The 16,713-nt window shown below is 35.4% G+C and overlaps 1 protein-coding gene across 1 annotated transcript in view; it reads left to right on the forward strand.

The window, feature by feature from the left end:
- The window catches only part of CNOT2 (CCR4-NOT transcription complex subunit 2), a 77,665-nt gene extending 65,506 nt beyond the window's left edge, over nucleotides 1–12,159 (forward strand). Inside the window, exons 11-15 of the mRNA XM_071766723.1 lie at nucleotides 2,278–2,339; nucleotides 2,435–2,484; nucleotides 3,281–3,381; nucleotides 3,860–4,004; nucleotides 11,003–12,159. Of these exons, the coding sequence (XP_071622824.1) occupies nucleotides 2,278–2,339; nucleotides 2,435–2,484; nucleotides 3,281–3,381; nucleotides 3,860–4,004; nucleotides 11,003–11,089 (445 nt within the window). The 3' untranslated portion in view covers nucleotides 11,090–12,159. The remainder of the gene's footprint in view (nucleotides 1–2,277; nucleotides 2,340–2,434; nucleotides 2,485–3,280; nucleotides 3,382–3,859; nucleotides 4,005–11,002) is intronic.
- The last annotated feature ends 4,554 nt before the right edge of the window (nucleotides 12,160–16,713 follow it).

The following is a 16,713-nucleotide window of genomic DNA, read 5'->3' on the forward strand; positions in this document are numbered from 1 at the left end:
GTTTCTGTTTTTTAGTACTATCTTCAGTTTTGGTTTATTATGCTGTCATCCATAATAAGCTCATATAACTCTCACAGCTATCAAACCCACAAGGTATTTTGTCAAATGAAATTTGAAAATGTAATGACATTAAAATAAAATTCTTATAAACAGGAGAATTGTGCTTCAAGGCATACTGAGGTCTCATTATGCAAGCTTTCAACAAACCTAGTGGCTTTGCTTATTCTCCTAACTTCTTTAGGACTTTCTTCAAGGAATTGACAGTGTATTGTTAACAACGCTCTTATATACATTTTTTTCAGATAATATTCCTTGAAAGAGCCTACACTTAACTCTCCGCAGTTTGGGGGATAAATTTGATTTATATTAGTGTAATAATGAACAGAGCATCTGTTACCCTGCACCAAAGTTTAATTTAAATGAAAATGTAGTTTTATAGTTAACTTCCATTAAGTTTGCCTAAGTTGAGTCATCTAGGTTTCCTATAGAGGCAGTGGAGAGAAAAGTAGGTAGCAACTGTCCTAGTGGTAAGATAACTACTTAAGATAGATGAGGTGAATCATCAGCCCTGGGTGCCTCTCTTTCTCCAGGAGCTACAGAAACAATCTAGATCAGTTTGGACAAAAACACATATCTTGCAGATGACTAATTGTGTGAGAAATTTAGTTTAATAGACCACCTTCTAGCTGAGAAACTCCCGCCATTTTGAAAAATGGTGGATTTGCATAGTGCTGGCCTTACTGACACAGTAGTATAATGCATTTTAAGATTTGTCCATAATACACAGACAAAACGAAGACCAAATAGTGTACCCAAGCACAGTTTCCAGTAGAGTTGGTTTAATTTTATACTAGAATGCTTGTGCAATTTTCAGTGCCTGTCCTGCCATCTTGCCTTGTGTTAAACTTCCTTTGCTTGCTTTATGAATTGTTGCTTGAAAAACTAAAAGCATTTCACTTGTGGAAATCCAAAATTTTCTGCTATGTGAGATGCTTCTGATCATAGAGATACCTGTCTGTCTGACTTAAGCACTTATCACAATAACTGTGAAACAAACTTGTGTAGTCCTGTATATTATCTCAATTCTTTCAATTAATGCTTCTAAATCCTGGTTTTATATAGATTTTCTTTGCAGGTAGGTTAAGATTTATTTTGGTTGTCAAAAGAACGTGTATGCGTTGCTTGGACAGTCCTGTATTTCTTTAAGATACAGACTTCTAATTCCTGAGGATAACTTAAAATTCTACAGAAGCAAAAACGAAAAAAATAGCATTTCTTCATTTAATTTTTTTTACTTTAGATCACTGTTCGTGTTCTGAAACGTTCTGAAATATTCATCAAATAGACTGTGGGCTGTCCAACAGAGTCTTGAAAAATGTTGAAATTGTGCAGTTTTTTTCTACCACAGAGGGAACACTGCACAAATTCTTCAAATTTTATTGCATACAGAGGTTCAGCCTGAGTCTGTAAAATTGTGGATTCTTTGCCCTAGGAAGCCAAACATCTAGGGTATACATGGGATTCCTTTACTAGGAGCTGTGACTGTCCATGCTTTGAGTAGAAGTAAAGATTTCAACTATTTTCAAGATCTGTGGGGTTTTTTGCCAACAGTAAGATCAGTTATGTAAAGATGGGACACCATTTGGTTTCTTGGCTCATAGCTCTCCTGGAAGTTGGTCAAGTAATTTGGTAGGTTTCAATATTTTTATAGTATTTTTAGGCCTTTGACAAAAAGGGAGCAATGATTTGATAGGGTATACCATGCTCGTGTTTCATTTACAAAATTTGTCATAATAGCATGCTATCATGGATGACAGAATAATATTATGGGTGTTGAGACACTGGAAAAAGTTGAACATGGAAGTTCTGGATGCCTCCTTCCTGAAAGTGTTGAAGGCCAGGTTGGATGGAAGATTGAGCAACATGTTCTAGTGGGAGGTGTCCCTGCCAATCACAGGGGGCTGGAACTATATGATTCTTAGGGTCCTTTTCACCCCAAAGAATTCTGTGATTCTATAAAATCTTGGTCCTGTAGATTACCATAGCAGTTTAAATGCAATTGTACTCTGTATATTACAAAGAAAATTAATAAATTTACCTGTCTTAAGAAAGTGGGCTAGAAATTTCCTTTTCTCCTTCCTTCTCACTCCAAGAAGTGATTTTGGGTCATGTGGTTTTTAAGGTTTGTGAGACTGGTTACAGGGGTTTTTTGTTTGCCTGGTTTGGTTTAGTATTTGTGTTTAATTTTGATAAGTTTCTGCTTTTCTTTTTCTTCAGAAATCTTTATCCTAAATTTGCATCACCCTGGGCATCATCACCTTGTCGACCTCAAGACATAGGTAAGAGAGAAATAACTATTAATTCAATGTTAAGATTTTCAAATTATATTCATTTACATGTCTTAATAGTTGCATCAATTCCGATTCTTTTTTAGACTTCCATGTTCCATCTGAATACTTAACTAACATTCACATTAGGGATAAGGTGAGTACATGTGTGTGTGCTTATTTTTTGTTAATTTCTTACCAGTAATTTTCTATATTTTTCCGAATAGGTAGTGTTCAAAATCAGTGCATTTTATAGATGTTGTCAATCTTTTTAGGGACAGTGATGCATTAACTGGCTAGTTGGACACATCATGCACCCATTCCTCCTTACAAAAAAAGGGAAGACAAAACTGAAAATGTGCATGGTTAGCTAAAGTGCACATAATGTTTTTTAAGAGTATGTTCTTCATGCAAAGCAGAATTTTGTTATAATCCAGATACTGTAATATTAAAATTTCATAATTAGATTGAGATATGTCTTCTTGATATAAGTTCAGAATTATGGTTCAAAATGTTCTCACATTTATCTGTTGCTTTCCATACCTACATGAATAGGGATTTTGTAATTTTTTTTCAGCGATTGAAGAGGGATCACTGAGAAATATCTTAAGAAGTAGTAATGTTACTTAAGGGAGAGTGAAGTGAACAAATACATGTAAATTCTTTTTTTTTTTTAAATCAAAAAACTTAAGGTGAGATTACAGGTGCGGGGAGGAAATTCTGTCTTACTGATTTATTACTTCTATTTATTTTTCTGTTGTAGCTTTTGAAAAAGTTAACTAAAAATGTTGTTCTATTAATTATTACTTTTGTTATATTAGAGTAGCTTTTGCAACACTTTTAGGATGGGAGCATATTCTGGATGTATCCTTGTGTAGCTTAAGTGAGATAGTATGTCTTAAAACATTTATCTATTGTGATTTTTCATCCTCATTTTCTTCAATCTTTTGCAGCTGGCTGCAATAAAACTTGGCCGATATGGAGAAGATCTCCTGTTTTATCTCTATTACATGAATGGAGGAGATGTATTACAGCTATTAGCAGCAGTAGAGCTGTACGTTGAAACTATTTTGTCAGTCTCATGTGATTTAATCTATTGCAGTAATGAAGTAGTAGATGTAAAAAAACCACTCAAGTTAGACACTGAAGACAGAAGCTTAGTCAATCTAAAGCTGAAAACCTTTTTTTAAATACCTCCTCCAACCTTGATTTCATTTTGTACTTTTTTTTTCATTCATATAATCAGAAGTCTGTGTCAGTCATTATTATACATATAACTTCAGCAGAATGAAAAACAGTGAATAATCAAAGAGAATTTGTAGATGTCTTAAGTTTCTTATGTGATTAGTTGGAGATGAAATAACTGTATGGAAGAGGTATGAGATTGCAGTATGATACTGTCTTAGAAATTTTCTTTTGGTTTTGAATGCATTGCATAGCTTTAATTGCAACCTTGAAAATTGTATTTTGTGAAATCAAATTCAGGTAACTAACATTAAAAAATTCTTTTTGCTTCCTACTGAAAATGAAAGATTTAACCGGGATTGGAGATACCACAAAGAAGAACGAGTATGGATCACCCGGGCACCCGGCATGGAGCCAACAATGAAAACCAATACATATGAGAGGGGAACATATTACTTCTTTGACTGTCTTAACTGGAGGAAAGTAGCTAAGGTATCTCTTTTCCCTTGTGCAGATTTCTTAAGTCTATCAACTGTGTATTTTTAAAAGGAGAAACGTAAAACCCAACTTCCTCCCCAAAGATCTTAAACTTTTTGAACACCTGATTTTTATTTCATTATCTTAATTTCTGGTGTGAAGGAACAGAGCACTAGCTTGTTTGTGGAAAAGGAGGTGTTGTCCCTCTATATGCTGTTTTCTTTGGAAGGCACGAGGATGTGGAACTTAGAAGTTTTTGTTAGATCAAAAGCTTTATTCAAGTATGGAATTATAGAATAGAAAGCATTATTTGGCACTTCAACAGTTGTACTTGTAGATAGTTTATTATTTTGCTTTAGAAAATTCATTAGGGAACTACCGCATCTCACTTTGGAACTTAAAACAGGTATTGGTGGGGCTGTTGTGGGGTTGTTTTTTAGTTGTTGGTTTTGGTTTTAGTTTTTTTGCTCTGCTGAAGCAAAGATTTTTCTGATGCAGATCTGTGCATCAGGAGTGCTAACATACACTAACCTGGCAAGAGGTGTGTTGCTTTGAAAGTAGTCTGTCCTACAAGGTGATGCATTCAGCTTCATCTGAAGCTGAAAAAAGGATAAATACACAAAATAAATATAACCATTAAACCTACCTAGAATCTGCTTGAGTTAGTTTGTCAGGAATCTCATTACTTACTGAGACTTCATAGATGTGACATGATTTTGTTTCAAATATTAACTGACTTGTTGGATTAATCAGTGAAAGAGTTACCGTTAAAAATCCATGTCAGACCTTCTGTAGATACATTAGCATTCTTGCTCTTTTCCAAAAAGAACCTCACCACTTAACAGACCAGACCAGATTAATCTCGAAGCCTCCAATTAAACTCAACAAATGTGATTACAGTACATTGGAACTGTTTTGTGGTTCTGAGTGCTCAAGTGTTTTGTTCAATTAGAAATCTTTTCACCTGGAGGTTAACATGAATTGTTTCCTAAAAAGGCATTTAATTTCTTTGAGCAACTTTCATCTATATACACTTGGAGCTTATGAAATACTGCATTGAATATATGTCTTTCGATGTAGTTTTGAACGTCAGCTTTACATTAAAGGGAATAGAGTTCAGTGTTCATCCCTTTAAGTGCATTTCTTCCTAGCCAGTATATTGAAGTTTGCCATCTACTAGAGATTAACTAGATGCGACTCTGTTTTCTCTTTCTTAGTCATTTCCCCCCAGTAAGTATGCTTAGTCTGTGCAAGCTCCTCTCAAAAATTAATGTTTTAGTTGTCCCACATGATAGGGAAGGCTCTTCAATCTGTTTGCATGTCTGAGTCATTACCTCTACTGTCTTGTGACCATAAGAAACCCAAGATTTTGTATCTGAATGCTTTAATGGGAAGCCCTATTTGTGTGGTTTTTCTTATGTGTAAGGTAATGTGAGAACTCTGAAGCAGAAGCATTACTCCCCTCAAAAGAAAACCCAAGCAAAAGGAAAGTTTTAATTTCTACATGGATTTATTTGCTACTTGTTATACTTCCTTAGGTTTCCAAGATGCTAGATGATTATTATTATCATTATTATTTATCATCAGAGATGGAAAGTAATAGGAATTAATTAACTTCTGAAAGGATAGATTCCTTTTTTGGAGTTGACTGTGTATGTTCCACTAATTTATGAGCAGTAAAAGGCTAGTGTAACATCAGTGCAATTGAGTTTTCACACGTGGGTACATTTCTTTTATTAGAAGGAAGTGGTACCCTTTGTATAATACCCTTTGTATAGTAACTTTAGTGTTTCATCTTTTTCTACCTGTAATAAATATAGGAAGCTGCTACTTGATTATTAAGTATTACTTTGGAAAGCAAAATTTTCATTTTTTTTTTAATCCTGAGTGCTGTCTTAAGATTCAGCATGCAGTGCTTGAGTTCTTTATTAGCACATTACATCTTTCCTCTTCCAAGCGTAGACTGGCTTAATCCAATAGACATTCTGGGAGATACTTTGGTGAAAGAGAGATTTGAATCACTATTGTTCTCCAAATTATTTTGACAAGATCTACACATATTTTCTTCACTTTGCAGACTGAAAATAATTCCTGCAATATTAAGACACAGTTGGTAGCTAGTAAGGACAGGGATAGTATTTTCTAAAGTTTTGCACCTGTAGCAGTAAGCTAACAAGGAAGTTATTTTTTTCCCCTGCACTGTCCACGGGAAGAGATAACATATCTTCTTTAGCCTTATTTATTTATTAATGTAGACTTTAAAACTAGATTTTTTTAATTATTATTTTCTTAATTTTTATTTAATTTTAGTTTGCAAAATACAGCAAGCTAGTTCAGTATTGATCACAGGAAGCTAGAGAAGGATTTGGGGAAAAATATCTGTTTTGTTAGATGGATTAGGAATCACTTGCTAGAAATTCTGTGATGTTTCCTTCTATGATAAATAAATAAGGACTTAGATGTATGTCAGATGTGATCTTGACATTGAATTAATTCTGATATTAACTCCGAGAGTTGAGATTTCCTTAGAGGGAGACTAGCATAGACTTACTATAAAAAGAATGGCAGTATTTGATAAATCCATGTAGCTTTGAATGTGAAGAAAGGGAAGGCCAAGTAATTTTTTTCTAGCAAATGCAGAAGTATTCCCCATTTTTCTGGGGAAAAAAAAGAATTATAATAAATTGCAGTCTCTTGATGTAACTTCTACATTATTAGTGAATACTGGGAATATCAGTTCCTTATAAGTAAGTAATTTCTGTTTAGCATTTTCATTAGTCTTCTTTTGAAGCAGTTGGATGAGTTAATTCTGATAGTTTACTATCTCTTATATGTGCAAATCGAATTGTTTTTCCAGGTGCTTCTTAAATTTGTCTGTTCTAGTGCTCAAATAGAGGGGGCAGCACATATTTTAATGTGTTGTGCTTTGCAGACATGGTGCATTTTGCATTATGAACTTATCTATTTATTGTACTTAAATGACACTGCATTAAAATATACACAGTGAAATATAACGGTTTATTTCAGATCATATTATTAAACCTTAAGGCTAAATTTTTAACACAGAAACCAGATGTTTTTTAACGGATTCGTTTTATTGTATCCTAGACTGGATTTAACAAAACCTTTTAAACTGAATAACTTCTTTAAACAAAACATCAAATATTAACTGTTTTATGAAGCTGTAGGCTCTGTATTTTATATTCCTAGCAGATTGAAGAAGGAAATGCTGTAAAACAGCCGAGTACTGAGAGAATTCCTAAACTGTGAGGAAATCAAATCAAATTATTTGTGTGTTGATAGGTGGTGGTATATAGTGAGAAAATGTGAGTGAAAATAAACTTCAAATGCACCTTAAATGCAAAACAAAATGCAGGAAAGTGCTCATTAGAGAGATGTATGTATATATGTTTTCTCATCCTAGGATATGTGGAATGTACGGTATGGTTAAAGACACTTTGATTTTTCACTGAGGATTTGGCTATATAGTTTGATGCTGTTGAGGAGACAGGAGAGAGGAAGGGAAGTGGACATGAGACCAAAAATTGCACATTTACAAAGTCCTGATTTATATAGTCTGAAGTAAACTGTCTGGAAGTTCTCCTTTAAAAAGGAAGGAGAGTTAAACCCTTTTAAGAAACAAGATTATATGTACTTCCACTCTGATTTTTGTAGTTACAAAACATGGAATTCTTTATGGGAGAGAAGGTTAAATTTTCAAGTGTTGATTTGCTTGTAAAGGTTGCTGCCTGTATTAAATTACTTCTTATCCAACAGGATCATTATTAAAGATAATTATTAATTTATATACTTTTATAGTTGCTAGAAATTTAATCTTTTTCTTCTAATAGAGATGTGCCATAGCATTTTAATTCATCCCTTGATTTAAATTTCTGTCTTTGCGTCCATATTTAAGTGAGTATAAAGGCTGCTTTTCCATCATGTTGTAGTTTTTGACCTAGCCTTGTGATGTCTGCAGTCTCCTTTGATGGACTTACACAGGCCAGAGAATTTTGTTCTAAGAACAGTTCCTGTTCAGATTAGTTTTTGTTTTGCTTTACACTAATAATGCTATTGATCACCTAAAGCAGTTCTCTTCTGTCTTTATTATTCTTACCTCTTATTGTTTGTGCATGTACAAGCTGATGTAACTTTACCATCAAAACAAGTTTTCTAGTTTTCACTACAAGTGATTTATTTCTTTGCACAGAACAATTCATTCACACATTTGCTTTAATTTTCCACACGCATTTAGTACTCATTATTCTTGGTTAATAAAAGGTATTTAATTTTTGATAATTACTTCCATGTGGAAAATAAAACAGTTTAACAGATGTAACAGATGTATGTCAATGGATAAATGGTTTTGATTTTTTTGGTTTTCCATTTTATTTGTATCTGTTTATATTAAAAACATATCAGTGCTCCTGTTCACATCCTAAGCCACAGTTGCCCCTTAAGTAAAAAACAAAAACATGAAGTATACCTGTAATACAATTATTTTTCTATATGTAATAAATAATTACCTTTTAGTCTTCAAAAATATATGGTCAATGAGTTCTTTTTTTGATTTTATTAAATGTAATTTCAGGTGTTCTTGCACATTAGTGGATATTGCATTTGAATGCTTCTGACACTGGGATGCACATCGAAAGGGCTGTTTTAAGCCTGTTTATGTTAAAAATTTATGACAGTTTGAAGTATCAACACACATACTTCGAAAGAAAATTTGGTAGGCAATCACATTCCTTCCAGAGGAGAGGCTTCCAACCTGTAGCATACCAGGGACTGCTCAAGCTGTAGAGCATTTCATTCCAGGACACACCTTGCTCCCAGCTACCACTGCCAATAGACACACCCAACCCTCAGAAGTTTGGAAAGCCTTTTTAAGGCTTCTGTCTCAGGAGTTTAGGTTACTGTTTTCCATTGGTAATTTTGAAGGCATTTCAGAGCACATGGAAGTTCAGGTAACTGATTGAAGCTTTTCTTGTTAACCCTTCTCTTTTTTTACAATTCTGTCAAAGAAGCATTTCCCCAGTAGCTGATCATAGGTTAATATTGATCTGCAGACCCTTCCATGATTATGTGCAAAATGGAAGCCTTGAAAGCCATGAATAGGAAAGAGGTTTGAGCAGTATTTTTTTATTATAAAATATCATCAGAGTTACTGAAGGGCCACCCAACAAAAACCAACCTTTGACACCAAAATACCCACATAGGTTTGTGCACTTCCATATTGCTTCTGACAAAAGAAGGGAGCAGGCAACTCTTCAGTATCAGCAGATGTATATGTATCTTCCTAAAAGGAGAGCATGCAGCAACTGGTGTGCAGTATTAATTAGGAATGCCAAAAGCAATTGCCTTATATATATAACCTAAAAAAATACAAGCAAACCAGACAATAAAAATAAAACTAAAACCAAAACCAAAACAAACTGCAACTTGGTTGTTGGAGTAGAGAATGGGGAACCAGAAATGAGGCAGATATGCATTGCTTCAGTGCAGATGGCTGTAGCCTCAGATAGGTTTTGCTAGGATTTTCCAGGCTTAGGGACAGTGTGCTCTGGGCAATGCAGACTTGCTGAATGCTTAGCATTATCCCCTGCTTTGTTTCCTTGCCATGTTGAGTGTTCTTGCTATGCTAGATGGACCTTGATCCAAGAGTTGGATTTCCTAGATTTTATTTCTGGTCTTGCATTGACTTGGTCTCTAGTTTGTCTACCTGTAAAGGCTAAAATACTGCACAATGTAGTCATTTACCTAGTCGTTACTCTTAGTGTTTTTATCTGTATTTAAAAACAGTGGAGTAAGCTTGCTCTGCAAATAAAGATAGTGTTCTGCTAGGCCTCTCTACTGAGTTAAGCAAAAAAAATTACGTGTCCAAAGTAGCTGTTGAATTACCAAAAGACAGCATTGAAGAGCAATCTGAAACTTTTGTTTACTCTGCTTATTCAATTATGATAGAAGGAGCATGAGAGACAGTTCTGAAAGGATCTGAAAAATACAAGGTGTAAGGAAGTCCTTGGACATTTTTGCATAAAGTAGCAAGCACCAAATGTCAAAGTGCACTGCTTAGGAAAGTGTGCTTAAATTGAGGTCACGGGGAAGGAAACTTTCACTGTAATAATCAGGATGCATTCAGACATCAGGGATGGCTACAGTCTTGGTGTACTTGCTATAGTCAAAATAAGAATTCCTACTGGATCAGTGAAATGTTTTACAATTATACAAACCAGGCATCCTCAAGGAAAAGCCAAGTGATTTTGCCATTGAGACAGTAAGGTGCTTATTTATGAAGCAGTAACATGTGAGGAATCCAAGCACATGAGTTAAGGTTTTTTTCTGTGTGCGTGTTAAAAAAACAACAGCAGGACTTCTCATGAAAGATATTGGCAAAGTGCAATATAGGAACAAGGAGCTCAGGATCTACAGGAGGGTTGGGAGAGTCTGAAGCTTAAATCTAAGTATAAAATGGAGTGGAATATTTTGCCAAATTCTGGTTTAAACAGGTTTCAGTAATTCATGTTTAACGTTTTAGAAAATCTTCCCTGATTTTGTACTAAGGAGAAACCTAGCTAGTTTAACTTACAATTGGGTCTGGTAGTATGGCACAAAATATCACAGAACTTCAGGAAATCCAAAATAGTTCTCTCTGCATCTGACCTGTGGAAATACATTATCTATTCATAATTCAGCTCATGCCATGGTTGTCTGTTTTGTGTATGTGTTTATGTTAAATTGTTTGAGATTGTAACTGGGGTTTTCAGAGTAATGTTGCATTAAAAAGCATAGGAGAGCCTACATGTCACAGGTGTAATGGCTTAGGGGATTGACTTTTTTCTCATTAAAATATAGAATTCCAGAGAGCAAAATCTGCTGTTTCTGCCTTAAGATAAGTCAGGAGTTAAATTCTTCCATGTTAAATTTTTCAAGTATGGCACAGGTAAATGATACATTGTTTTATTTGGTTTTGTCTTTTTTTTTTTTTATTTTATTTATTATTTTAATTGTAGGAGTTCCATCTGGAATATGACAAATTAGAAGAAAGGCCTCATCTGCCATCAACCTTCAACTACAACCCTGCTCAGCAAGCCTTCTAAAGACTTCCCTTTTCTTGGGGTATGGCTGTCTCAGCACAATACTCAACATAACTGCAGAACTGATGTGGCTCAGGCATCTTGGTTTTAATTCCTTGAGGATCTGGCAATTGGCTCATGCGAAGGGTCACCATTTGAGGTCCTGCCTTACTAATTATGTGCTGCCCAACAACTAAATTTGTAATCTTTTTTCTTTAGTTTGAGCAGGGTCTGAATTTTTGTTTTTGTTATTATTTTTTGCCAGCAGACAAGCTTGGGTCTGTAAAGACAAGCAAGTACACTGACAAAAGTTTACCACTTAGTTTTCCAAAATGTAAAAACAACAAAAAAAAAAAAGAAAAAAAGACAAAAAATTAGACAACAAAATTTGCATTGTTCATTGTAGCACTATTGGTAATAAAAAATGTTTGTGCATTTTTATGTGAAGATCCTTCTCGTATTTCATTTGGAAAGATGAGCAAGGTTTGCTTCCTTCATTTTACTTCCCCTTCTGTTTTTGAAAGGCAGTTTTCGCCAAGCTTAATGCAAGAATATCTGACTGTTTAGAAGAAAGATATTGCCACAGTCTCTGGTTAGTTTCCAGAGTTGTGTATTACTGAGCTTCATCTTTCCAGAATGAGCAAAACACTGTCCAGTCTTTGTTACGATTTTGTAATAAATGTGTACATTTTTTTTAAATTTTTGGACATCACATGAATAAAGGTATGTATGTACGAATGTGTATATATTATATATATGACATCTATTTTGGAAAATGTTTGCCCTGCTGTACCTCATTTTTAGGAGGTGTGCATGGATGCAATATATGAAAACGGGACATTCTGGAACTGCTGGTCAGGGGACTACTTTGTCGCCCTGTGCACTAAAGGGCCAGATTTTCAGCAGCCAAGGACATCCATACCCAAGTGAATGTGATGGGACTTAAAGAAGTGAACTGAGACAATTCACTCTGGCTGTTTGAACAGCAGCGTTTCATAGGAAGAGAAAAAAAAAAAAAAAAAAAGATCAATCTTGTATTTTCTGACCACATAAAGGCTTCTTCTCTTTGTAATAAAGTAGAAAAGCTCTCCTCACTGCAGTGTTGACTTTGATTTGAGATTGTGAAGTTATTTCTTCAACAATGGAAAATGGAAAAAAAAACTTTGAAGTATTAAAACTATCAATCTGTACAGTGGTTAAGACACTTGAAGAGTCTTTTTGCTGCTGATAAGTAAATTTGTGAGAAAGCTTCTTATTCTTTTCCTCAGTGAAGTTTCCACAGCCAAAAAGTTTGGTTAACCTTGGGTTCAGATCCCCTCACTATAAAGGCAGATAATTTTTAGAAAGGGGGGTGGGTAACATTGCAGATGGTACAAAGATACTTCAAGAGTTTATTGTAGAAGGAACACTTGGAAGAATCTTGGTTTAGAAGTGATCATAGCTTAGCTCCAAGTTGGTATTTTCCCACTTAAAAAAGAAACAGATTTCATTTGATGGTCACCACTACCTGACCTTCCAGACACAAACAAACATGAATATACGCTGCTTCTGAAAATTCCAACTGTTCTGTAGAGCAGAGGAAGAAAAACCTGAGCTATTTGGATAATTTCCTTTTTCTTGATATGACTGCCTCTGGTGATGCACACCATTTCAAAAATACCTGAAATTACCAAAGTGAGAAAAGAGACCGACAGTGAATCTCGTGGGGTTTTCAGGTTTTGACCGGTTTATCTATATAGTGTAAAACCAGCTTGTTCACATTTATTGAATTATGCTTGGAAATTGAACCATTAATGACATTGCTGTGGCTTTGTATCAGGTGTATAACAGTTTTAAATTTTACATATTTTAAGACTGTATACATAAAAATATAAGCCTAATATAATTTTTATTTTGTTAAAGCAGCCTGCCTTCTCAACTTAAGAGGATGGTTATAATCCAGATTATGGCTAACACAGCTGAAAAAGATTTTTTTTCTCAAATCAGAGAAGATACAAACATATATTTGACTATTCAGAGATAATTTTATAAAAGTTTTTTAAATTACAATTTTCCAAATCCATCTTGCTCACTCCCCAATTAGTCTTACATCTTACTGTCAAGAAGTCTTCCATGATCACTGTTTGTTTGGTTTTTTTTTTAATTAAGGGCTCCTGAGATGTTTCTATCTTCAGATAAAATGAGATTATTTCTTAGTAGATGGACTTGGATTCTTTAATGTACTGTGGAAATGAGCAACATATATGGTAAAGGGAGCAAGATAAGTTACAGTAAAAATGGTATCTGTACTTTGATGGTACAGTGCATTCAGCTGCATGATACTTCAAAAATGCCAAGATGCTTTATATTAGCAAATACTTATTTAAATAAATATGTAAATATTTATTAATTTGAAAAAAATATTTCTCACCTGTGAAGGAAGAATTTGTGCTTTGCTCTTTCTAAGGGGATAAGCAGTGATTCTCATTTGTTGATTAAATGATCATAAGGAGACTTTTTTTCCTGCTGCACTCTGGGTTGAAGGTTTAAACAGAAAACAAGGTGTAAAATTGGAAACCCTTCTTAGCTGTTATCACATGAATTTAAAAAACAACAAAAAACCTAAACAAACAAAAAAACAAACGAAAACAACAAACCTGAAAGAACCATTCTGCCATTTTTCTGAAAAGAAGAAAACCTGAGTCCTGACTTAAACATTTACACACTTGGTAAACTGGCAACTGAATTGACCTGGAGATTTTCAACACTGACAGTTCAGGTCTGAGGCTTGTTCACTTTGTTTTTACATTCCACTAACACTAATGAATAAGGGAAAAAAAAAATAGAATGCTTAATGAAAAATAATTTATTTTTGGTGGTGTGCATATTGTGCAAGGTAAGTTCTGAGTCATAAATGCAGTGTTCTTGGAAAGAAGAACTATTTCTATTTCTATCCTATTTAACACTCCCTCATATTCATCATCCCTTATTGCATTTTGTTTATAAATCTTGAGTAGTTCGCTCCAGTTTCTCTGGAAATCCACTGCCCTGAATTTTCGGGATTAAAATGTGTTTCATCCACTTGATTATCCTAATATTCCCCTGTTTGTGGGAAAGTTGAGGGTACCAGGGAGTCATGGAGGAAGAAGGTAAGGATGCTTCACCTGGGTGTTCAAAAATGAGCAGACAAATCATCAAGGACTCAGTCTCCTCTGCCTTAGTACCTGGTGCCAAATACTTAAGCACATGAGAAGCTTTATGGGCTTGACTAGTCTAATTGAAGACCTGAGTAATCCAGGAAAGGCTGCAGATCCTCACACAGATGAAACTGTTTTGCACATGACTGTGTCCATTCAAGTATTGGCTGCACATGTGGGTCAGGGTCCATGACTGACCACACCACTCTTACACAACTGTGTGGTGACATCTGTACGGTGCAATGACACACAGGCATGCCACTTCGCTGCGTGTCACCTCTGAAATCCTCTCTATCAATAAACCAACATTTTTCATACTTTTCTGTTTCTATTTTATAGTTTTCATGGAAAAAAAGCCCTGATGACTGATGAAACCTGATGATATCCCTAAAATAAGTTCTTTATTGTAGATCAGATGCAAAATAGCTTGTGAAGTGCTGAAGGACTCTGTCTGGTAACAGAAAGAGAACATAAATCATCTTTGGAACCACATAAGCACTGCTGGAAGGCAGAGAGGAGCGTGGGGCAGTCAGCTCAATCTCTAACGACTCATAGGTGGCGATGGCTATTGAAGAAGGGTGTTCAGTTTATAACTAACACTATTTCAAAGATACTTGTCACAAAAAAGGAATAACTTTTAAATTTTTTTTTTCTTTTTTAATTAAATTCTTGTAACTTCTGACTGAAAGCACTTCCATGGCTGGATGCTGACTGAAACAAAAAAGGAAGTTTGATTGCCAGCAGCCATGCTTGAGAAGAGATTCTGAATGCAGTTGTCATCTTAAGCATGAGGTAACTAGACAGTGCTTTTGAATTAAGATCCTAAATATAACAATTGTTTCTATTAAAGCAAGGTTTATGAGTGTGCGGAGTTTTCAAATACAGTACCCTTTCATTGTTTTCCTCAACATTTGCTGCTCCGTAAAATTTATGCTAGTAGAAGTTGAATTCTAGTAAAAGAATGCAAATTGATCTAAGTAGTTACTCTGGATTGACAACTGATGCATTTTTTTCATATTGTAAATTAAAATGATGCGGCTGTTTTGTTTTTTTTTTTTTTCCTCTGATAAGCATGTGTAGTATCATTTCCACAAATCTGTAACTTTCTAGTACCTTTTAAAGACTTTTGAAACTGAAGTTACTTCAGTAGGTTTACCTCTTAAAACCTTTTTTACTATTGGAGTTAAACTTTTTTTTTTGGTTGGTGTTTTTAAAAGCCATGTTAAAGTACATCAAACAGTATTTTTTAATATTACTGATTTATTCAACCCACTTCAGAATTAGCAGTGCTAACTGAACATGCATATTATTATTTTCCTAGACTTAGGTTTGTCATTTGCATTTCATGTTCCCTTGTTGGTATTAACGTGCCTATATGAGACGTGGGAATACATCAGGATTTTCCTGCTAAAGCACTCCTGCTTTACACTCCTTCTGGTTTAACAAATAATCCAGTGAATCAGCCAGTTTTCACAATTGCACTGTCCTGCATCACCTGTGAAGCAGTCCTGGTGAGGAGTGAAGGGAAGGCTGGCACCTTGGAGCTGCACTGTCTGATCTGTCATCAGTAAACTTCTTTGGAAACTCTTCAGCTTCCTCCACACTCTTCTTTTGGATGAAAGGTCTTTCTTGGTTGTTGCCCCACCACTGGGTATGTTTCTACCTGCTGACTGTCATCTGGCTCCCCTTGAAGGCTGATTTATTCTCCGGTGAGTGTCACAGTATTGGTTTCAAAAAGGCATTTTTACTGTGCATGTATACGTCTGCTGTTTGAAAAGGCTGTTCATTAGTGGCACTTTCATGGAAGACAGTGTGAGGCAGCTCTGTGATCAACATCATCAGGACCACTGCCAGGCTTCTGCCAGGAAGCAGGGATGTGTGAGCCCATTCCCATCAGCTCGTCCCTGTGAGTGTGTGGTGGCAAAGAGCCCCACCGTGGCCCATCCAGTATCGATACACGTCTGAGGTGGAGGCATCCTTGCCAAGGGCCATAGGACCTGTCTTCAGGTCCTACAACCAGAAGTTGGCCCAGGTAAGCCTACCTTTTGGTTGTGGGGCAAGAAGGGGCCTGAAAAATGTGTAGCAACCTTTTTTCCTGCTGTTGAAAATTTCGTACAGGCATCAAACTTTCTACATTGGCTTTCTCAGCCCTGGCTGCCCCTGATACAGCCCATGGTCTTGGAGCCAGCATCCTGACTCCTTCCCTCAGCAGGTGATAGCAGAGCTGAAAGCTTCACAACATGCACCTAGTACCCAGCTTTACTCTCTTTGATAATTTTTACTCTCATTGATAATTTTTTACTTCCAACTGATCCAAACAGACTTTGAGTCCCAATTGAGTTACTTGTGAAGGACTTCAAAATCAGTGAGATTACCTGGTGAGTGTTAGACACTCTTTCTAGTTAAAATACGGCCTCATCATCTTCTCCAACCATGAACAATGTAGGGGTTGGATGAACGCAGGAGGACTCT

Source organism: Heliangelus exortis, chromosome 1 (assembly GCF_036169615.1).
Source record: "Heliangelus exortis chromosome 1, bHelExo1.hap1, whole genome shotgun sequence".
Taxonomy (NCBI): Eukaryota; Metazoa; Chordata; class Aves; order Apodiformes; family Trochilidae; genus Heliangelus; species Heliangelus exortis.